The 23,773-nt window shown below is 38.1% G+C and overlaps 1 protein-coding gene across 1 annotated transcript; it reads right to left on the reverse strand.

The window, feature by feature from the left end:
* Positions 1–15: 15 nt before the first annotated feature.
* On the reverse strand, positions 16–23,523 carry Sdr16c6 (short chain dehydrogenase/reductase family 16C, member 6). Its single transcript, NM_001109356.1, has 7 exons — positions 23,452–23,523; positions 22,497–22,843; positions 16,523–16,654; positions 10,093–10,192; positions 9,552–9,696; positions 2,979–3,104; positions 16–735 (listed from the first exon to the last, which is right to left on the reverse strand). The coding sequence occupies exons 2-7, from the start codon at positions 22,815–22,817 to the stop codon at positions 609–611; spliced, it is 951 nt and encodes a 316-aa protein (NP_001102826.1). The 5' UTR covers positions 22,818–22,843; positions 23,452–23,523; the 3' UTR covers positions 16–608.
* Between the last annotated feature and the right edge of the window lie 250 nt (positions 23,524–23,773).

Consider the following 23,773-nt stretch of genomic DNA (forward strand, 5'->3'; position numbering starts at 1 on the left):
TAAAGCAGCATTCCTGATGTTAATACAAAAATAAGTTTTATTTACAAGCCAGCAGAGCATAGAAAGTCTAAATTGTTTATTTTTCATATGAAGTAAAAGAATGAAGAATTGTTCAACACATTGGGATGCGAACAAAACTGTTAAGTTACAGGTTTCTTTAATCCAATAAGCATGTTCAGATTTAGTCTTTATAACAGTCTTTATATGATCATCATGTAGTCTTTTTGGAGTTCACTGAAAAGGCTACAACATTTTTATTTACCATGCTGAAGAAATATATGGGAATCTGAATAGATAATATAAATGTTAAAAAATATCAGTGTGGCTGAGAAAGAGAATAAATGTCTACAAATCCAGCAGGAGTATATGAAAAGCCAGTCTAGACAATATATTGAGAATCTTTTTGTGAGAGAGAGATAGAAAAACAACCAGGAGAGAGAAGAGAAAAAGACTAAGAGCCATGTGCAAACTGTCTCCTGAGAAGACAAGTTACATATTTCCCAAAGCCTGGATGGCCCCAGGTACACTGGGATGCTGCAACCACTAGGGAGATTCCCAACAGCATCCTGTCTCATCTCTATATGTCGTTATCATGGTCGAGGCCTGAGCTATTGCTCTTTCCTTTCTGTTTCAGTCTGCAGCAATTCTGCTTCGGCTCTCCCTGTGAACGAAGTCATACATGTGTCCACACCAAGGTACTCACCCAGGGCAATCATCATTTTTGGAGATATCAGTCTAGAGAAAAGCAGAGAAAAGTTATGATCCTTTACAACTCTTATTAAAGTCACCAAAGGGACTACTTTGCAAGGACTAAGTGAAAATAACACTAAGTTTGAAAGATTCATGCTGTGCAGCTATCAATGGGAGAGGTGAGTGGAAGGAAACCACCATATCATAGTTCAGGACCATCAGCATTATAGTTGATGGTGGGTACTTTTGACTGCTCCTTTACCCTATAATCATCCCCAAAGCTTTGAAGAATTCCAGCTTCTTCACTTGCTATACTCACTGGTTCTTTGGAGAGATCAGATGGCTTCTATTTCCCCAGTATATACTTATTTGCTAGACAACAATAGCAAGAATTAGAATAAAAGCATGCCAATTAAGATTATGTGTGGTGCACTGGTCTTAAGCTTAAGGATGGATCTAATGTGCTTCTGAGACTGAGTGCCATTGCTTAGATCAAGGATAATGCTGGGTCAGCCTAGTTCTGTCCAATTCAAATGAGCAAATATTTTTGCATGCTTATTCCTTCTTAGGTCTTGTCTTGTGTGTAAGCATAGACCAGGAAAGAGTTTCGAAGTTGTGGCCTCAGACAGCAAACAAGCTGCCAAGTGTTTAATGTGTCAAGTGCTTGAAGGCAGAGATAAATGTGATGGGTCATCCAATGAGGCTGCTGGCTTTCCTAGGCAGTCAGGACAGTGGAGAAGAAGAGGAAATGTGACAAGTATGTAGAAACAGTAAAGAATATACTGTATTTTCCAGTAACACTATCCTCATCATCCAGAGTCAAGAGCTTTCAAAGCATTAACATGAGGCCATGAGAGGCAAACTCCACATGTGACATATGACAAGTCGCAATTAAAGCACTTTTCCAGATGACCTTTGGCTTGTATGTAGGTATTCAGGAAACACACAGCTGATCTGTTTAGACTTAGATTCTATCTCTAAGATACCTCATTATATATAAACTAATCTAAAATTTAATAAACACGAAACCCCAAAAAACTTGATTCTAAGGGCATCTTGTGCGTACAGCAGAGCAGAAGGTCCTAATGTGAAGCTTTAGTAGTTCCATTTAATCTTGGAGAATTATCTATCCTCTCTAGACTCCGGATGTACTATACTGGCAAGCTTCCTTAACCCAATTGAAGTAGGTTCCCTAATGGCTGTAGGCAACCTACAAAAGACACCGCCTACATACTAAATGTGGGCCTGTGAGAATCTACCCACAAATACTCCATAACACATTGTATTGGCTTCTGGAACTCTTTCACTAAGTGAAAATGAAGAAATTACCAAATACCTTTGTTGTGGTTTGTCCTGGAGTTATCTGTATTTTGATGCTAATTTTACTGCCCCTAGGACAGCTGCCTAGTCTCTACTCAAGAATCAGGTGACTTCACCAGAACCTTCTCCCCATTGAATTTGTAAAATACAGGTGAGGGGCAGGCACAGGATAGAAGGAGGCCTGTCATTGGAGGAGAAGGAAGGATGGGTGGGAGAGAAGTTTGAAGGAAGAGGAGGAGACTGGAACAGAAAGGAAGAGACAAGAGGGAGAGGGAGAGAAGTCATGGCAGGACAACAATGGAGGCTGACATTAAGATTCCGCTCTGTGTATTTACAGGTTGTTATTAATGTTCTTAAAGAATGGATGTGTATTGGGCTTTGTATGTTTAGGTGGGCCATTATATCTAATCAATTGGGCCAAAGGTTATTGTGTTGTGTGTTCTTTCATGTGCAGATTTAAATGTAACTCAGAATTATACAAACTAAATGGATTATAAAATAAAGACATAAAATGATTAAAAAAAAAGCTGAATATGGTGTTGTATACAGTAGTCAGGAAGGTGAGGCAAGAGTGTTGGAAGCCTGAAATATGCAGCATGACAGAGTCTCAAAAATCTCAAGTAAGTGAATGAAGGGACACACGTATGCAACAATAGCAACAGCACAACAAAACAATAGGAAACAACCTTACAATTTCCCCAAAGTCTCCCCTAGAATTTGGTGCTTTCTGGTTCTGTGTAGGGACAAATACAGTATGCTCTTGAGAGGCCCATAGATGGCTCAATTTAAATAATATCAGAAGTAACAAAAATATGGTTCACTAAAGTCCCATAAATTCCTCCTTGTGCAGTATTAAAATTCTTTGTCATCATTTTTAAGTGAAGTCATCTTCTAGATAGAAGCTAGCAATGATCAGACATTTTTTTCCCCAATCAACCCAAAGGCCAATTAGATCTTCATCAACTTACTGTTTGAGAAACAATGTAAAATATGCAAACTTGGGTATGAGGAGGTAAACTTGGTCCTCTAAAATAGCATGGAAAATTTTTTGGGCCACGAATTCCTGCTCCAGGAGAGGTAAGAGAAGTGGATACCTGGAATGGCAATACAGAGGTTCTGTTAGTAGACTGGATTTCCCTATGGTGACTAGTATTGAGTGCTGTTGAGTTTCTTTTGCTTTGGTTTATAACATTATTCAATTTTATCTAGAGAGCATAGTTTATATGACTTTATTATTTTAAATTTTATTAATGGTACTTTATGATCAAGAGGATGTTTTCTTTTTAGCAATGTTTCAGTCATGCTCAATATGAGTATGCACTCTTTTATCACTGAGCTGAGTGACTGTCAAAGTCTATCACATCTACTTGCTTGGGTCTTTTGATCTCAAGAGCATCCTTCAGTATCTTAAAATTTTATTTCTAAAGCTATTTGCTGACTGGTTTTTTAAATGTTATATATAAGGTATACTACATACCTTAATCTAGCAGAATCCACTTCAGATATATACCACCTTAATCTGAGTATGGTATAGAAATTTTGTTTCTACACAGCTATATTACTTTTTCTTCCTCTATACAACAATATATTATCACTATATACCTACTATGATATATAATTATATCTATTACACATTGTGCTTATTACTTTATAAGTTCTGTATTTTAAGGAGGATGAAGGGACAAAGGACAACTGATACTCATTATAGAGTCCTTCCTTCCTGGCTTTTTCTGTCTGCTGTCATTTCCAAAGACTAATGTAGCTTTCTTCCGGCTCATCTTTTTTTTAAAAGAGGGAATGTGTTTTAATTCACGAGATAAAAGCAAATATAACACATTATATTGTTTTAAATTTGTGAAGAAAAAAGGAAATATCAGAATTATACAATGTCAGCAGGTTATTGAAGCTAGGTGTCAAAAAGCACATTAACTAATAACAATGTTGATAATACTGTACATCTAAACCCATTTTATAACTCACAAATATGATGAGATTTGCTGTGTTCAGGGCTTTAAGCCTTCCAGAAACAGAAGCCTGAATTACCTCAAGAATCTGACAAAGGAAGGAAGCAGCGAAAAAAAAATCATGCTAATGGGTAAATGTAGGCAAAGGAATGCACTTCTGATAAAGGGAATAAACTTCTTGACAAGAAGGATTTCAACCATGAATTAATTTCAGCCTAAATGATTGCTAAAAGACAGTGAAAAGCAAAAGGTTCTGTATGTCACAGGTTTTGCCACTTGTTTAAAATGGTATAGGTAAAAATTATAGCTATTTAATTACACATGATTTGTCATTTCTTCTGAGTTTGTAAAAAGTTTTTTTTAACAATGTGGTCTTATCTTAGTCAAGATTGATTTTAAATCTTGTTGTTTTACTATTTCTTCATCAGCAGTGTCTAATATTTTGTCCACTCATCTTATTTGAGCTTTTAATAATACTATTCACATTGTGAATGACACTATATTCATAATTAGTTCAAGAAAGGAAAATAAACATATAGCTCTACTGTCCTTTGCACAGTTATCTACTTTTATGAATATTTGGTTGTTTTTCATGTGAATTCTTATTATTCTCTGGTGTCACTTGTTTCATTCCAAAGAATTTTCTGTTTCTTTCAGATTGGGGAACTAGAATGAACTCTGTTTATAGTGGCCTTTTTTTTTAAAAAAGATTTTATTATTAAGATTTATTTACTTATGTATAGTAGTGTTCCATTTGAGTGCATGCTTGCATGACAAGAGGACGGCATCCCATTATAGATGGTTATAAGCCAGCATGTAGTTGCTGGGAATTGAATTCAGGATCTTTGGAAGAGCAGCCAGTGCTCTTAACCACTGAGCCACCTCCTCAGCCCTGTGGTCTTTTTGCCACATGATTTTTCTGGAAGAGACTCTTGCTTGATTTCTCGAACGTGTCATCTGAAGTCTTGGCTTCTGTTATTTCTGATGGAAGTTCAGCTGTTAACCATACCGGAGTTGAATTGTTCATGATGACACACTTCTTGCTGCTTGTAAGATTATTATTAATTTTTGTCTTTTGAAAATGCCATGTCCATGTGGAATACCAAGTATTCAACTTTCTTAGAGTTCTTTGACGTTTTAGAGAATTTATAATGAAGTTTCTTAGCATGATTGAAATTTACTTGAATAAAAACTAAGATTTGTAGATATTAAAGCATCGTAGTGACAATATCTCATAACCAGCATTTGGAATTGAATGGACAGCTATGCTGCCCATCTTCACTTTGTTAAATAAAATCCATTATTGGTTTCATGATAGCACGATGATTACTTTGTCCAGGAACCAGTCCATTTTAGTAAATAACTTTAAAATATACTTTCAATTGTAATAGAAGACTGACATGCAGTCATGATGGATCCTGAGTAAACACTGATGAATACCCAGAGGTGTTTTTTAAACTATTAATTTTATATACTATTAGGTAATAAGTAGTATTTTAGTGTTTTCCTATCTGATAATTGGAATGGCAGTTCCCAGAAATTCCGTTGTCACATAACCAAATTTGGCTCTTCTTCTGGAGGGTAGAGACTCTTGTGTGTTTAAGCTGTCTTGGGAAAACAGCCAGCACAATCTAATACATCATAGTCACTGTACTTGCTGCCTTTCATGCCTTGTGGCAATCTGTGGAAAGCTTAACAACAAATCAGTTTTTCTGAATACTTCAAGACAATTTACTTGCTAGTCTCAATTCTGTCCTAATTCTCAAAATTTCTGATGTTTTCTCCCAGTTGCTCCCTACATGATCCACACAGGGATAAAGAGAAGGGCTGGGATGGGGAATGACCTGCCTTCCAACACATTTCTGATGCCTTTTAAAAAGTCAACAGCTGATTACAGTGGCAGCATATCAAGCTCCCAATGAAGTGATTCAGGAACCTGAAGTTTGATAGTAATTTATTGTTTTTTATTGATAGTTTCTGTTAAATTTATCTTGCCATTCAGGATTTGGACGTTGTAGGAGGGTGGAAGGAGCTAGAGGCGACAGCTGCTGCCACCATCCTCTATGGATCTCCAATAATCCAGAGCCTGGGGAGACAAGATCTACTGATACTAGACCTCTGGGCAAGTCTACCTAATGTTCATCTCTTTTAGGAGACTTGAAGACAATGGGCTTAATGTTTGACTGTTAAGGATCCTGGAGCTCTCTAACAACAAGCCACAACTCTAGAAACAGGAGATGCCTATAGCTTGGATTTGCTGCTTTGTGGGTTCTTTTTTTTCTTCCACCTTTCTCTATCCCCTTTCTTCTATTTTAACCCCCTAACACTAGCTAGGAGAGAAAAAATAACAGAGGAGGATGATATAATTGTTATACTACTTTCTGCTCATTGCATGCATCGAGTTCCTTGGAGTAAGTTCGATCTTTGCTGTCAGGATATCTAATTTCTTCTTGCTTCTTCTTTGCATGTAGCCAGCAGAAACCAACCATCAATCAATGATCAAAAACCCACCAACATTCCCCCAACTCTCAAGGCCCTGGCATTTATATATTCTCTGAAAAGTCTGCAGAATTCCAAATGTCATACAGTTGCAGAAACTATCTGCAACTGGCAAAATCGTTCCCATGCTAGATCATGAGGCAAATCACAGTCAACTTCTGTGGGCAATCTGAAGCATCATCATATCTCATACCTGGGATTAAAATGAAAACATACTCTTACAGTATTTTTCTGTTTTTCAAAGAAACCAAAATCCCCAAACTGTTACTACAGCTGCTCTCCTTGTCAAAGGCCTCTCAAGAGCTGCCTCACTCAGAAACAAGCCCTATCTTGATTGCCTTTATGATTTTCAGTCATGTGATAGACAATCCTCTCCAAATATTCAAACAATGGTTTTCCATCTGTTTGAAAATTTTCCTTCTTAATTTTATAGCTTCAGTGAACTCAAAATATTCTCAGGATCTCTCTGTTGGCTCACTGTCTTCCTCCGAACATAGCTGACTTGTGTGATATAAATTACTTCAGTCCATTTTCTAACAATAAGAAGGTCTGCATAGTCCTTACATTGAGGTCACTGTAGTTCACTGCTCCCTGTGCAAAAGTCTTTGTGTTTTATTAGCACTCGAGTGATTTAAATCATTCTAGATAAAATTTATCTTCATATAAAATCACTTCACAACATTTCTTATATCTAACAAATATCACAAAATATTTTATATTTGGGGATATTTATACTTTTATATTTTATATAGAAAGCATTTTCTCAGTTAAACAATGATATTTTTATGAACTGTCATTGTTAACTTCTGTTCTACCTTAATGTTATCAATGCAATCCCCATTAAAATTCCTACTCAATTCTTTATAGAGACAGAAAGAGCAATTTGCAAATTCATTTGGAATAACAAAAAACTCAGGATAGCAAAAATTATACTCAACAATAAAAGAACTTCTGGGGGAATCACCATCCCTGACTTCAAGTAGTATGACAGAGCAGTAGTCACAAAAACTGCATGGTATTGGTACAGAGACAGGCAGATAGATCAGTGGAACAGAACTGAAGACCCAGAAATGAACCCACACACCTATGGTCACTTGATCTTTGACAAAGGAGCTAAAAACATCCAATGGAAGAAAGATAGAATTTTCAACAAATGGTCTTGTTCAACTGGAGTTCAGCATGTAGAAGAATGCAAATCGATCTATTCTTATCACCCTGTACAAAGCTTAAGTTCAAGTGGATCAAGGACCTCCACATCAAACCAGATAGACTCAAACTCATAGAAGAAAAAGTGGGTAAGCATCTCGAACAAATGGGCACTGGGGAAAATTTCCTGAACAAAACACCAATGGCTCATGCTCTAAGATCAAGAATTGACAAACGGGACCTCATAAAACTGCAAAGCTTTTGTATGGCAAAAGATACTGTCATTAGGACAAAATGGCAACCAACAGATTGGGAAAAGATCTTTACCAATCTTACATCTGATAGAGGGATAATATCCAAAATATACAAAGAACTCAAGAAGTTAGACACCAGAGAGCCAAACAACCCCATTAAAAATGGGGTACAGACCTAAACAAAACATTCTCAGCTGAGGATTATTTTTTTTTTGGTTCTTTTTTTTTTTTTTTTGGAGCTGGGGACCAAACCCAGGGCCTTGTGCTTCCTAGGTAAGCGCTCTACCACTGAGCTAAATCCCCAGCCCCTTCAGCTGAGGATTATTGAATGGCCAAAAAGCACCTAAAGAAATGTTCAATATCCTTAGTCATCAGGGAAATGTAAATCGAAACAACCCTGAGATTCCACCTCACACCAGTCAGAATGGCTAAGGTCAAAAACTCAGGTGACAGCAGATGCTGGCGAGGATGTGGAGAAAGAGGAACACTCCTCCATTGTTGGTGGGATTGCAGACTGGTACAACCACTCTGGAAAGCAGTCTGGAGGTTCCTCAGAAAATTGTACATTTCACTACCTGAGGACCCAGCTATACCTCTCCTGGGCATATACCCAAAAGATGCTCCAACATACAACAAAAACACATGCTCCACTATGTTCATAACAGTCTTATTTATAACAGCCAGAAGCTGGAAAGAATCTAGATGCCTTGCAACAGAGGTATGGATTCAAAAAACGTGGTACATCTACACAATGGAGTACTACTCAGCTATCAAAAACAATGACTTCATGAAATTCATAGGCAAATGGAATGAACTAGAAAATATCATCCTGAGTGAGGAAACCCAATCACAGAAAAAAACCCTTGGTATGCACTCATTGATAATTGAATATTAGCCCAAAAGCTTGAATTACCCAGGATGCCATCCACAGACCACAGGAACCTCAAGAAGAAGGATGACCAAACTGTGGATGCTCCAAGTCCTTCTTAAAAGGGGAAAAATATCCATAGGAGGGGATATCGAGGCAAAGTTTAGAGCAGCAACTGAAGAAACGGCCTTTCAGAGCCTGCCCCACATATGGCCCATATGTATACAGTCACCAAAACTAGATAAGATTGATGAAGCTAAGAAGTGCATGCTGAAAGGGACCGGATATAGATCTCTCCTGAGAGACACATCCAGAGCATGTCCAATACGGAGGTCAATGCTAGCAGCAAGCCACTGAACTGAGAACAGGACCCCCTTGGAGAGAATTAAAGGAAGGACTGAAAGAGTTGAAGAAGCTTGCAATCCCGTAAGAACAACAATGCCAACCAACCAGAGCTTCCAGAGACTAAACCATTACCCAAAGACTATACATGGACTGACCCAGGGCTCCAACTGCATATGTAGCAGAGAATAGCCTTGTTGGGGCACCAGTGGAAGGGGAAGCCCTTGGTCCTGCCAAGGTTGGACCCCCAGTGCAGGGGAATGTGGGGGGGCAGCAAGGGGGCTGGATGGGGGGAATACACGTATAGGGGACGGGGAGGGAGAGGGGCTAGGGGCTTATGGACAGGAAACTAGGAAAGGGAATAACATAAACCAAAAAAAAAAAAAAACCCACCAAAAAAAAACCAATCAAACAAACAAAACAAAAACAAGCAAGCAAACAAAAAGAGTAAAGAAAAGGCTCACTTACTTGGTTTTACAGCCTTCAAACATTCCAGTTTTGATGAAATAGGGGCAAACAATGGTGCTTTTAATATTAGTTTTCCGTACCATAGTTAATTCAAGGAAGAGAGACTCAGCAAGACCAAAGGCTGCAAATTTGCTTGAAGAATAATCTGAAATAAAGCCAGGGGCCACTAGTGATATAGTTTGGAAATTTCTCATAATTACTTATTTTTTTTAAAAATATCTCCTTTTCTTTTTTTCTGGCTTGTCCTTGAAGACAGAGTATCTCCACCGGTGTGGCCAATAAAAACACTGAAATTGTTTCAATTTCTTTCAATGCAAGAATACCAATGAATCAACAGGCACACATACATATTATTTTATGTGTTTTTTTTCAAAAGGAGGGTATGTTTCCCAGCCTGCTGTTGTGAAAGGGGTAGGGGGTGGTGATGCTCCTGTGTTGAATGTTGTAAGGTTTTCCTTTGGTGTAGGAAGAGTCTGTCTGATTTCTGAAAGGGCCCTCTTTCTAGGGGATAAAAGAAAGTATAGCGAATGGAAATAGTCACCTGATAGTCCATTAATACCAACGACTCCTGCTATGCTTGAAATACAGACCAGGTGACCATGGTTAGCGTTAATCATGGCAGGAAGAAAGGTTTTACAAATCTAGGAGATATAAACACATTGTGTCATTAATTGATTAATTAGTTACTTTCATTATTCTGTAAGCATTTGATGAGTTTATTAATCCACTTGGTGAATTTCTTCTTAATACCTATGGTGTGTTAAATTCTAAGGTAGCACAAAAGTAGGAAGTATACAGTCATTTTGAATTCATTATGTGGTCAGATATAAGAAACTGAATACTTTCTTTGTCCTTTGAAATCAACTTTACTAATTTAATCAGAGCTTTTTATACTCATTGGCTTGTTATAATTATAGAAACTTTTGAAAGTACTCTGGGTTCTGTATATAATTTTTGATATGTGCATTAAAATCAATCACACGTACATTCCAGACTTTGCTATCAGTACAATTTTCCTTCACCTTCAGAAATTAGCAGAAATGGAAGAAATTACTAGAGGAAGATGGATTTAACTCAAACTCTATATCACATGGTAAGAAGGGCATTTGGAAATGGTTTACCTTGACTAACATATTTGGTATGCTTTGGTAAACTTCATTCATTTATTTGAAAGCAATATCATAAGTCCCCACACCGCAAATGCCCTGTCCCTTCTCTGACTCCTGTTCCTCAAATACTCTCTGGGAAGCTTCACAGCATTTACTGAACCCCAGTAACAGGTTCTTTTTTCTAAACCTTTCTCATAACCAATTTGGAAAAATTGTGAAATAAGGCAGAGAAAGCAGCGTAACCTGTAGCACACCAGAATGTTTTCTTTAAAAAGTCCTTTAAATTTATTTATCCATTTGTTTGTATCCATTTGTGTGTGTCTCCACGTAACCACCTTTTGCTATCTAGTGCTGTGATAATGGCTAAAAACAACATGCTGTATTTCCTTTTACAGCTCACCTGAGGGTCAAGACCAGGTAAAAGATCAGGGATATTAATTCTGGCTCCTGTCCTCATTACTATCTAGGTCCAAGTTTCTCATGTCACCATTTTGTCAGCTCTACCGTTCTACTGACTCAGAACAGGAGTTTAGTAAAAGTCTGGGACCATCTGTCCTATCATTCACCACTGCTTCTAGGAGGTGTATGATTTTGACAATGTCATGTTTTCACAGTGGAGTTTGGGAGAGCCTGCACAAATGTGCTTGCCTAACAGAGAGGCCACTGGACCAAAACCAGCACCTCAGCTTCATTTTGTTTTGTCAGCCTTGTTCTGGGGCTGCTATACTACTGCCCAGGTTTCTGCTTAGTTGATCACGGTTCTGTTCTTTTTGTCATTTCATGCTCATGTACAGTGTCAATTAAAGGATCTGTTCCTTGTGGTTATGGCATCTATCTCTTTACATGATAGAAATCTTGTCACGACTGTATGCTGGTTGGTAGTGGCAGGATCTGGTTATTGCATTTCAGCTCAAAAGCTTGAAGGTTCTAATTGAGTCCTATAGGCATCTTCTATGTTGCCCCTCATTAGACTTTGTGGAATGCAGGGTCTGGAAGCTTAGGTAGAGGTTCCACTATGATACTAGTTTTGTATCTGAGAGCTTATGCAAGTTTCAAGAAAGGGAAGTGAATAAAAGAGTTGACGGTGTGGGTCAGTGCCGCTTAGTTATGGAAGCATAGGCAGTGAGGCATAGAAAGCTCCCAGGTGTGGGTGAGACCATTGATGTCCACAATAGTTTTCTAAACAGCCAAACACTTCTGGGACAGTGTCCAGGGCCATCTGTAAGCCAGTCACAAAGGTCTAACTGTTTTCAGAGTTTTATTTGGTGCTGGGGTTGGATTTGCTACTAGTATTCTATATTTTCAGTTGAAGACAAAAATGGCTGGGTATTTACAGGGGCCCTCACCTCTTACCCAGAGAGGATGCATTTGAAGAATGCTGAAGCCTTGATGAATATTAAATCATATGTAGGGGATGCATTTTCCTATGCCTATCTACATGCTTATGATAAAATTTAATTTATAAATTAAGCAAGTAGGCAAACAACAGTGACTAATAAGCTAAAACAAGTATAATAATATATTGTGACAAAGTTATATTAATGTGACCTCTTTTTGCTCAAAACATCTTAGTGTATTATGAATATTAGTAACTATCACATATGATTCTTTCTTTACTAAAGGAAACATTTGGTACTCTCTTTGACATTTAAATTTGACAAAATCATTAACCTTGTACTTTGAGGCAAATTTTAAGTGAAGTAAGAATTCTTTGAGGACCAGCTGATTCATTGGATGGGAGTGATATGTCTAAGAGTTCAACCATACTACTCAGAATAGCATATAATTTAAAGGTTGGGAAAGCCTGTTTGGGACATTACCAATGCTGTATTGATGGGGATTTCTTAAAGGATGTTTTGAAATGAATTTATCATAGAAATGCATAATTTACACTGTGTCAATGGGTATTATTAAAGAAAATGAGTACAGAGAAGTGTTCATTTAGCAATCATTTGTCAAGAATGCTTTTTAACTTTGTGAATTTTTTTTTGTGCACTTGTGTATAACTGTGTGTTTTCAGGTATATGGTTATGAATGTGTGTACATGTGTGTGTGTATGTGTGTGTGCATTGTGTATATATATATATACAGCTAGAGGTTGATGTTAAGTGTCTCTTGGGTGTTCTCTCTGACTTACATTGTTGAAGTAAAGTCTCTTCCCTAAACTCAGAGCTCACCAATTTGAGTTATCTAGCCAGGTAGTTTGCCATTGGGGTCTCCTGACTCTGCCTCTCATGTGCTAGGATTACAGGCTGGTTGTCAAGCTTGCTTGGCATTTATGTGGGTGGGTTCTGGGGGTCAGAACCCTGGTTTTCATACATGGAAAGCACTTTAACCCACTGAGCCACCACTTCAGCCCATGAAGTATTTTTAATAACAGAGAAATTACTGAAAGAAATTACACTGGATATAGGTTATTATCTATATTAAAATATCTATATAAACAACTCATAATTGTTCTATAAAAAGCTGTACCTCTTTTGCTCATTTTTTTAATATGTAGGTTGTGATGTAAAGAATCATTAAATTTACTTGATTTTATTTTATTGGACTTGTTTAAGGCTTTTGTTTTCCCCTCATAAAACCTAATGAATGTTTCCCCACTGGTTTAAAGGTTTGAAAAGTTATTTCCATTTTCATGGAATATCTATTCATTCAAATCAAAAGTGATGCTTTTACTACCAAAACCAAAGCTGGTGGTGTTGGACTTCTTTTCAATATGTGGATTATCATGTGCACGTTTTTAGCTTTACCTCTTGACAACATTTTAGCATCATCAGAGATTATACTGCTGAATAGACAGTGTCAACTTTAATGACTTGACATTTTGGGAGTTACATTAGTTAGTAACTGTATGAGGATTTTACCCATAATATTTTAAAGGAAGTAAACATTCACATTGTAACAGGGCTCCAGATTTTAGTAGGCCCTCAGATTTTAGCACAATTGACCTCATCGTGGAAATACCATTCTCTCAGCAGGTAGATAGCATCGCCTGCTAAAATAAGAACAAAGGCCCAACCCACCAAAGTTCACAGTTCTGGGTAACCCTCTAAATGTGCGAACGTTGCTTTTTGGCCCCTGAAGTTTGTCAATCCAGAGCACGATTTTATGCTTAAAAGCTCACCCTGAGAAAGGCTTGATGCTATAATGGGATCCTGAACACCCAGTATAGTTGCTGACTGATTAATAAAGACTTTCTATTGGCTTAAAGCCATGTCTGAGCAGTCTTCTCTGGTGGGTACCCCGTAGCAATAGTAAATAAGTATTTGAATCACCAAACACAGTTTTGACTTTTTAAAATGAACTATTAATGGTATCTACTGTAACTAGTGGCTATGGAGAAGTATATCCTGAACAGATTTCAGAGGAATGTTGGTTTCCAGACCCCAATAATACCAAAATTCAAGGTTATAGAAATCCCTTATATAGCATGATACAATGTTTGTGTATAATCTATGAGCATTGTTTTGCAAATTTTAAGTCATGTCTCTTACTTATAACACATAATTTAATGTTAGTGCTATCAACATATTATGTTTTATACTGTATTGCTCAGGGAATAATAGCAAGAAAGTGTTTATACATGTTCTCTCGAGATGCAACACCATTTTTCAAATATTTCCAGTTAGAGCTTAATTGAATCTGTAGGCGTGAAAGAAAGGCTGTAAAGGGATACTGAGAGATATTTAATATAAATACTGATTTATTTTCTGATGAGTATATTGTTAAGTGTATGGGGAAGTACTTTACCTTCATTCTTGGCTTATTTCTTTAAAACTTATCACATGTACTAATTTCATATAAGGACATTTTTGAATGAGTTTGAAATCTTGGTTTATTTATAATCCTAGACTCCTCTATTTAGGAAGCTGTAAGCATACGCAAGCTAGAGGGAAATTCTTTGTGAATTCTTTGTGTCACTAGAATCCAGTGAAAGAAAGATATTTGTGGGTAATAACGGAAGGCAGTTTTTCATAGACTAGAAGCTTAACATTTCTGAGAAAAGAAATCTCTCACTAGAGGTGCTGTAGGCACAGTGTTTGGAGATATCTATGATGAATTTGGCCATCAAGCCTTGAAGCAGATGAATCCAGTACAAGGATGCAATATATAAATGTTGAACCTCTCAAATTTTAAATATGAATGATAAATTCTCTCTGTAGTTTGGATGGAAGTGGATGTCCTAGTTTTATTGGTTGCTCAGAATAATGCCTAAATGTGCTGACATACATCACAATGGCTTATGTGTGTTTATTGACTCCGTTTACTATTAACTGTGTACCATTAAGACCTCAACTGCACTTAGACATGATACAGAAGTACAGGTTCAATGACAACAGGGAGCCAGAAGGATGAGAGTCAGGAGGAAGAATTTTGTCAGAGAACACAGCTCATGCCTAGACTCTCTGAGGAAGGTTTGACATAGTAGGATTTAGTGAGGATTTCTGGAGTAAATTGAACATGAGTGAAATGCAGAGGTGAGAGTTTGGAGAAAGGTAAGAGAGGCTAGTTTCATGTCCTGGTAGGGTTTGCAAGCTCTGCGATGTAAGCATTCTCCACTCTCAATGTATTTGGGATCCTCTGAATGAGGACTGTTTGATTCTTTTTTTTTTTTTGGTTCTTTTTTCCGGAGCTGGGGACCGAACCCAGGGCCTTGCGCTTCCTAGGCAAGCGCTCTACCGCTGAGCTAAATCCCCAGCCCCGGACTGTTTGATTCTTACATCAAATGAGATTGTTTGATTAATACCATGGAAGCGTCACCTTGATTACATAGCAAGATAAATTTAGAAGGCATGAGGGTTGAGGATGGGAAGCCATGATAAACTGTCAGTAAATGAAAGAGGTGGCTTGAAAACCTGGCATCAAGGGCGGAGGGATATGCACTTGGGCATGATTTGCATGGCTGGCAGGACAGTGTTTTTAAAAAGGAATCCGGGTGATTTCTATGTGTCTGATAGGATTAGTATGTGGATCCGAGACCCATCTACCAACATGAATGGCAATTACCACCCAGGAAAAAGGCTTAAAATGAAATAAACAGGGAAGGAAAGTAAGAGCTTGGTGAAATGTTTATGGGAGACCTAAACACACAAGCACTGTGTTAATCGTTCTATTAGTGTTGACTGAAATACATTTGTGGGTTCCAGTGTGATTTCACATCACTTCTTGGTGACCAAGGACGAAGACAATGGTGTGAAGGTGATAAAGGCTGCAAAAATTTTCAGTTGCAGTAAGTACGAGTTAGATGAAACAAATCTATTCCAAAATCCTTCAGAAACAAAACATTGAACCTCTGCTACTCTTTGACAGTCTCTATATTTCTTATGTCTCTGGCTTCAGTCACTTGGATATCCTGTACCCTGCATTCACCACTGGTGATTATTTTCTATCACAAGTATAGTCCCTCCAGTGGAAATGATTTTGTTAGTACCAGCTTCCTTCAGTCTCTAACCCACTTTGTAAGTGACAATGTCCAAGCCTTAGCCTCTAGGTATTGGTGGCTAATTAAATGTACATTAATTGTTATACATTATATATTATTATTAAAGAGCATAAAAATAAGAATTTAGCTTTATTCCTGTCAATCATGTTTTGAATGATTTGCATATTAGGAAGCAAAGAGAGAAGATTTTCATTGTGAAAAGAGGTTAGAGATATCACTGAGAATTTGGGGTAGGGCAAGAGCAGGAAAAACTAACCTAGGCCAGGTAGAGCAGAACCTGGTAAGGGTGTGCGCGACTTGCCTGAGCTGTCAACAGAAAACAGACAAATGCTATATTTCTGGGCAAATAACTGAACAGTTCCTTCTGGAAGTACAGAGAATTTTGATGCTCTCTAATATACACGAGAGAGACTTACCCAGAAGTGAGAGATGGCATTGACAAGAAATGATTTTTCCACCAAGTGATCTGGAGTATCAAGGAACGACTTTCCTGTCACAATACCTGCATTATTAATGAGAATGGTGACATCACCAACTTCTTCTCTAACCTAGCAGAAAGGAGAGAGACATGACATTGATTGAAATGTTGAATTTTTGACATTTATTTTCCTAAGTCACATTTCCCCTTGTTTTACTCAAGTGTAGTTGTGGAGTGCACAGCATTTCAATGACAAGTAAAGGTAGTGCCAAGATTAAATTGTCTACTGACACTTAGCTTTATTTGTTTGTGTAAGGAGACTCTATGATGTTTCAACTACTAAGAAATCACTTAGTAGTATGCTCTTCAGAACATGCTTCCACTGTTCAACCATACTTGCCTATTATTTCCTTAATTTACTTAATTTGCTCTTGTCTCTTCATGAAGAAATTAATCAATTTAAAAGTAATCCTAGGATACCTTTTGTGAGTTTTTTTTAAAGATTTATTCATTTATTTTATCTAAGTACACTGTAGCTGTCTTCAGACACACCAGAAGAGGGCGTTGGATCTCTTACAGATGGTTGTGAGCCACCATGTGGTTGCTGGGAATTGAACTCAGGACCTCTGGAAGAGTAGTCGGGTGCTCTTAACCGCTGAGCCATCTCTCCAGCCCTAGGATACCTTTTGAGAGAAAGATTTTGATTTGGAAATTTTGCTGAAAGTACACAAATTCTTCTTGAGGACCACCGAGGACACAGCAGTAGCTTATATGGTTTTGAGATTCTCTTGGATTCCTCTGATAAACAACTTGAAAGATGTTTCTCATGTCTGCTGCTGGGTATTTTGTCAGAGACTCTATCTTGCTGGAAGCATTTTCAGCCCACGTAACTTCATTTAAACTACATATGTTTATATACACTTATACGTGTTATTTATAATATTAGATAAATAAAAATAATATGATTTTAAGGCTTAACCAAACATCCAAACATCCTTTGTGTCATTTTTTCTTCCTCCATCCCACTTCTTCGATTGATCTTCCATCACTGCAGCCAAATACAATCATTGCCAATTGTGACTATTTCTTTCTTAATACCACTTGTATATTTTTGGTGAAGACACAATGCATCCTGGACACAACCTTCTGAAATGTCCCTTTCCTAAGGGATAGCTTACAGAGTACTGGAAGTCACTTTGAAAGCTGCCAAGGGAGGGAGCAGCCAATAATAAGTACTAGCTAGTTGTGATACCTATAAGCCGCCACAACAACCATCAGGTCAAAATATTCCTAAGGCTGCCATAGCGCCATCCACATCTTGTCAGTAATCAAAACCTGTCTAATTGGTTGTAAGACCCACTTAACAGAAAGAAAATCAGTCCTGGTACTAGAAACCTAGTCAATTACAAGGGCTGTTGAGATCATGGATCTTAGAGGATAACCTACTACCTCTCCTTTCCTAAGCCAGTGTAATACTTAATGGCATTCTAAACATTTATCATTATATTCACAGATAAGGGTAGTTCTCTTCCTTCATCAAAGAAACTTCCTGTTGTAACAGATGGAGATCATTACAGAAACTGTAACTAGTGAAAATTCAGAGAACCTCTGATTATGGGATGCTCAGCTCCAATTGATATTTCACAATATCCCTCTTATACTTATGGGTCAGGGAACTTGAGGAAGAGGGAACAGAAAGATCGTAAGAGCCAGAGGACCAGATAATCTGATGTGAGATCATATCTCCTAGAGATAAGAGGGAAGCTTCACCCATGAAATATCTCAGCAGTATGACGCCTACATAAGACCTGAACAAGGACAACATCAGCCGACATACTAACAGGGAAGGGGGATATCTCATGGAGCCCCACTTCTAAACAATAACATCTGAGGAATGCTGAGACCCTCCAAGTTTTGTACATCTCCCTCTTGCATGGTGTACTTTAGATCTGGAAAGTTCCCTTGAGGCTTGATATTCAGTATGATGCTTTAGGGACATGGTAGAAACTCTAGGATGTGGGATCTATCATGAAGTTTCAGTCATTGGAAGAATTTTCAGTGGGGACTGTGGTATGTAGCACCGCTCTCTTCCACTCCTGGCCATGTGGTAAGCAGGCAGGTTGCCATGCCCTGTGCTCCTTGTGGTGAAGTAAATGTTGCTTTCTTCTGATTGGTTTTGGTGGTTTAGGCTACCATGGACTGAAAACATGAGCCATAATAAACCTGTTCTCTTAGTTAAAAAAATTGATCTCTGTATAAGGGTAATACCCCCTCTTTCTTCCTCCTCCTCCCTCCCTCTCTCCCTCCCTCCCTCCTCCCTTCCTATCTTCCTCCACTCTCTGCCTGTGTTTCTGGGCATATTTCTTCTTGCAACCATTAGGTTTACTGTGAGCATGTGACTGCCTGATATAGTCAACAGCCTCCTAATTCCTGTTGGACTAGGGTAAGTCTTGCTTGGAATAAACATCCCAAACAATGGTGTATTTGTTCCCGTGCCCAGAGGCTACTGTGACCCTTTGTGCTCTGCCCAAAAGACCAGTTCTAAACTCAATATTATTGTCCAGTAGGATTTTTACAAGCTTCACAGCTATCTTATCTCTCCCTTCCCACATGGCACACTTCTCCTGTTGCATAATCTACTACACATCATGAGTCCTGTTTGCAGTAAAGCATACTCCAGGAATATTAAGTAAAGTATGTCTCTCCCTTGCTGTTTTGTCTCAGATTGTAGCTGATATTGGGCCAAAGTAGTCAACAGGTTAAACAATGACCTGAAATCTTCACACACACACACACACACACACACACACACACACACACACACACACACACACACACCACACCATACACGGGGGTTGGGGACGAGGGAGAGGGATAGATAGATAGAGAGAGAGATTCCAAATCAAATCTTTTAGAAAATACACTACTCTTTCTTTCCTCTAAACAAGAAGCATTGCCTATCCTGACTTTTCTAATTTCTGGTGCAAGCTATATGCTAACCTTCCAGGTGGAGATACTTTGGGTATGTATCAAAATGTTGTTTGGATTTGTCTGTCTGTCTGTCTGTCTGTCTATCTATCTATCTATCTATCTATCTATCTATCTATCTATCTATCTATCTATCTACCTATCTGTTGTTGATATAGGTAAGTGATTGAATATGGGTTGGTATTGGGATTAGACATCTCTGCTTTGGAGGAAGGTAGGTCTGAAGAAAATATCCACAAAAGACTAAGTCGTAAAGGACATCTTATTGGTTTAGTGAGACAATCAGTGTAAAGAAGGGATCAATCTTAGACTAGTGAGGGATACCTGATCAAAAAAATGGGGAGAAGGAGGTAGAGTCTTTCATATAAAATCCCTAACCATCTTAGGAAATGAATGGTCATTGATACCACTCCAAGAGAAAGTCCTGAATCTGAAAGTCACTACAGCAGGAGGAGTTTTTATCTAGATCATGGAATTTAATTTTAACTCTACATAGAGAAGACATTTAAGGAAGGCATTGTTCTAGATCATGGATAAAGATATAGACTGTGGGAAATTAAGACCCTGCCAAAAGAATCACCGTTGCTGAGAGGACAGTGATTCACATGGATCTGGAGTGGCATACAATACCTCCTTTTACACAAATCTGCTCTTCATCATCATCAATATTATAGCCTGGGTTTGCCTTGAACTCACAATCTTCCTGCCTTACCCTTCCCAGATGTGGGCTTATAGTCATTATGTTTGATGTTTTTTGTTGACTTTACACATGGGAATTAAAATTATTTCCTTTCTCTGCTTATAGAAAACTAAGTACTCTGCCCATTGGAGTGTTACCATGGTAACTGGGTCTCCATCCATTTCAAGGGTGAGAATGATGTCTTCCATTTGTCTTACAGGTAAAGTGTTTGGGTTTCTCAGTACTTAAGAATTAACTACAATTAAGCCAAAAACAAGATAGAAGGGTAAACCTGGAGTCATGCTACTTATAGAATAGTGGTAAAGAAGAAACCTTTCAGATATATTTCAATGGCAAATATTTCTAATTTTTTAGAATTCTTTCCTACTGGACACCAAGGAAATTTCAACCATAACAGAATGCTTTGTAGGGAGACTGGGATGATGGTATAGGAGGTGATGTTATATTTCAGCATAGGGAAAGGTTGGGGGATGTTAGCATTGCTCACAGGTCACTGGTGATACTCCTGTGATAATGTAGCAGGGGTTCTAGGGCTGCTTTACATCCATTAGTTTCTGGATACATGACCTGCCTAAGTTCCTCCAACTCTCCCTGCCTCTATTTCATAATGGACAAAATATTAAAATAATAGTTCCTGTTTCATTGTGAAGTTTCATATTATCAGAGACAGAAGCAAAGGTTTTTCCAGGCACTCTGAACTGTCTGGTGCCTGGTTCTGGGACAGGATTCCCCACTAATGAGATTACATTAAGTTCACCCCAAATGCATTCTGCTGGGAGCTCTTTCTGTCATGTTTCTTTCTCTTTTCATTCCCCCTGTTCTGTACCAAGATGGCCGCAGGGAGCTATAAAGCCCACAATGTTATCATCTAGCAATGAGTTACTGTGGGTATTCAAGCAAAGAGAGTGGAAGAGGAAAGTAAGGAAGTATGAAGTGAGAGGTTTGGAAAGTATCATGGTGTGGTCACTCAGTAATTAATTTTGAATAAATGAAAAATTGAATGGCACATACAGAAATTGGATTGCACAGAAATCTGTTAGGGATTCTGTGGTCCAACTGCATGTACCTTGTGGTTCCAGCTATCTGGCCATGACTCTGTCTCTTGCCAGTTTCTGCCTTGTGATCTTGTGTAAGCTTGTAGGTCAGTGTTCCATGGCTTCTTCCTTAGATAAACAGGAATGACGATAGCAAAATAATTTCATAAGGCCAGAGTGTGTTGATTAACTGGGTTATGAGGCACACAGTTGCTGAAAAGAGTAATATAAGATGAAAATAATATAGTTGCTAGTTTTATATATTGTTTTGTTTTGGCTTGTTTGTTCAAGTATTTTGAGTCAGCTTTGAGATTCTAACTAGAGGCTGGTACATTAACTTTTTTTTTTTGAGAAAGTCATTAATCCCATATGTCTAACTGTTTTTCCTAATAGTATTACTGTAGACTATGTTACTAATATGTCTATTTCAATCATGCCTGAGACAGCAGAAAACAGAGGTGTTCCTATGCTCTAGATCCCTTTGAAATCACAAAACATATTCAGTTACTAAATGGCCTGCTCGTTTCAGTGGAAAAAACAATAACAGTGTTTGCCTATACGTTCTTCTCATTCCCGTCTCACTGATGTTTCCATTGCTGATCCCCTATGTGCTGTGTTGTGCTGTGTCTGTCAAGAGATTGTGGGTAAAGTGAAGTATCTCACCCAAAGTTAGACAACACCAGTAGGTAAACTGTGAGAAGAACTTTCGTACGCTGAGTGATTTCCCCTTTATACTCCTTATACTGTCTTCAACAAACACCATGTGGCAATAGGTTTGCCATAATCTGTGGTGGAATTTCATTGCCATCAAAGTCATGGGATGATGAGGAGTTACAGTTGCACACCATGACCTTGCCAACCACTCATTTCACAGATATGGAGATAGGTGTCGAAAGGTAAGTAACGTGGTAAATGTTGCACAACGAAATCAGGAGATCTGGGGCTTGGCACATTGTCTACCAAGCATGGGTGACTCCCTAAGCAAAGCTGCCAGACAGAACTGGGCTTGAAGTGATAGTCACTAAGCAAAGCAGTCATTGGACTTTGAAGCCAGACCAAGTCCTACTAAGCTATGCTGTTTTTTTTTTTTTGTCTTAAATATGAAGTCGTACTTAAATGAATGGAATTAAACTGTCAGTATACAGCAATCTTCCAGAGAACCTATAACAAATCCCTTCCCCTTGCAGTAGTAGAAGTGCTGGTTAGAAACAGTTTTCCCAGAATTGTGCAAGGAGCAGCCATGAACTCACCTGATCAGCAACTCTGTAGACCTCTGTTCTGTTGCTGCAATCACACTTGTAGGCAAAGACTTTCACATCACCTTTTTGTTTGACCAGTTTATATGTTTCCATATTGCCTTCTTGATTAATGTCCCAGAGAACTAAGGTGGCCCCGTGGTTGGCAAAATGCATGGCCAGTAGCCTTCCAAGTCCACTCCCAGCTCCTGTTATAAGTACAATCTCTCCAGAAACATCCTTTCTTCTTTTAGGAATTACCTTGAAAACTAAAGATTCTAAAAAGTAATATAGAAACTTTCCAAAAAAGATAACTGTGTCTGCCACTGCATGCATATTGATTGATTGAAGAAAGCAATGTCCTAATAAGGGGAAAAGCATCTGTGTAAGTCCATCTCATTAGAACAGCTACAGTACAGTGCATCATTTAGTACAGGGGCTTTATATCTGAGACAGTATTTTCAAATTATAGATTTAGTAGATATTGTCATTACTGATGAGTAGTAAATAGTATAAACAATAATCATGATAACATTTATGTCAACAAGAAACATTAATTATTAAATTACATAAACAATGATTATGAGAACACTTTATGTTAATAAGAAATAATTTATAAAACACCCAGTTTCAGATAATGTGATTGATAGGAAGGGCATAGATGATAAGAATAGCTTTGTTTTTAAGGACATAAAATCTTTATGCCTTGTGTCACTCAGCCTTACATGATAAGTAAAGTAGGACTTAAGACACTTGGTCTAAGGGCTGGGGATTTAGCTCAGTGGTAGAGCGCTTACATAGGAAGCGCAAGGCCCTGGGTTCGGTCCCCAGCTCCGGAAAAAAAAAAAAAAGAACCAAAAAAAGACACTTGGTCTAACCATTTTTCTATTGCATTGTTTTAGTTTGTTTTCTATTGCTATGATAAAGTTCATGAGCAAAAGTAACTTATGGAAGAAAAGATTTAATTTACCTTACAGGTTTCAGTCTGTCATGAAGGGAAGTCAGGAAAGGAATTAATGGTAGGAACTTGAGGCAGAAACTGAAGCAGAGACCATGGACGAATGTTACTGATTGGCTTGCTCAGCCAGTTTTCTTATACACTCCATGACCACCCATCCAGGGGTGGCACCGTTCACAGTGAGCTGGGCCCTCCCACATCTATTATCTCATAGACTTGACTTGAGGCCAATGTGACAGAGGCAGTTTTCTCAACCAAGGCTCACTCGTCTCAGATGATACTGGCTTGTGTTATGTTGACAAAACAAAACAATAATATACCCTGCCCCCGCCTA

Source organism: Rattus norvegicus, chromosome 5 (genome assembly GCF_021556685.1).
Source record: "Rattus norvegicus strain SHRSP/BbbUtx chromosome 5, alternate assembly SHRSP_T2T, whole genome shotgun sequence".
Classification (NCBI taxonomy): Eukaryota; Metazoa; Chordata; class Mammalia; order Rodentia; family Muridae; genus Rattus; species Rattus norvegicus.

What these genes read in the sequence shown, in the direction of transcription:
- Sdr16c6 (NM_001109356.1), bottom strand. Translation starts at nt 22,817, where the DNA reads ATGCATGCAGTGGCAGACACAGTTATCTTTTTTGGAAAGTTTCTATAT. An exon ending in TCTACAGAGTTGCTGATCAG is followed by an intron (nt 16,655 to 22,496) that starts GTGAGTTCATGG and finishes CCTTTCTGCTAG; the next exon opens with GTTAGAGAAGAAGTTGGTGA. An exon ending in TGGTATTAATGGACTATCAG is followed by an intron (nt 9,697 to 10,092) that starts GTGACTATTTCC and finishes GCTTTATTTCAG; the next exon opens with ATTATTCTTCAAGCAAATTT.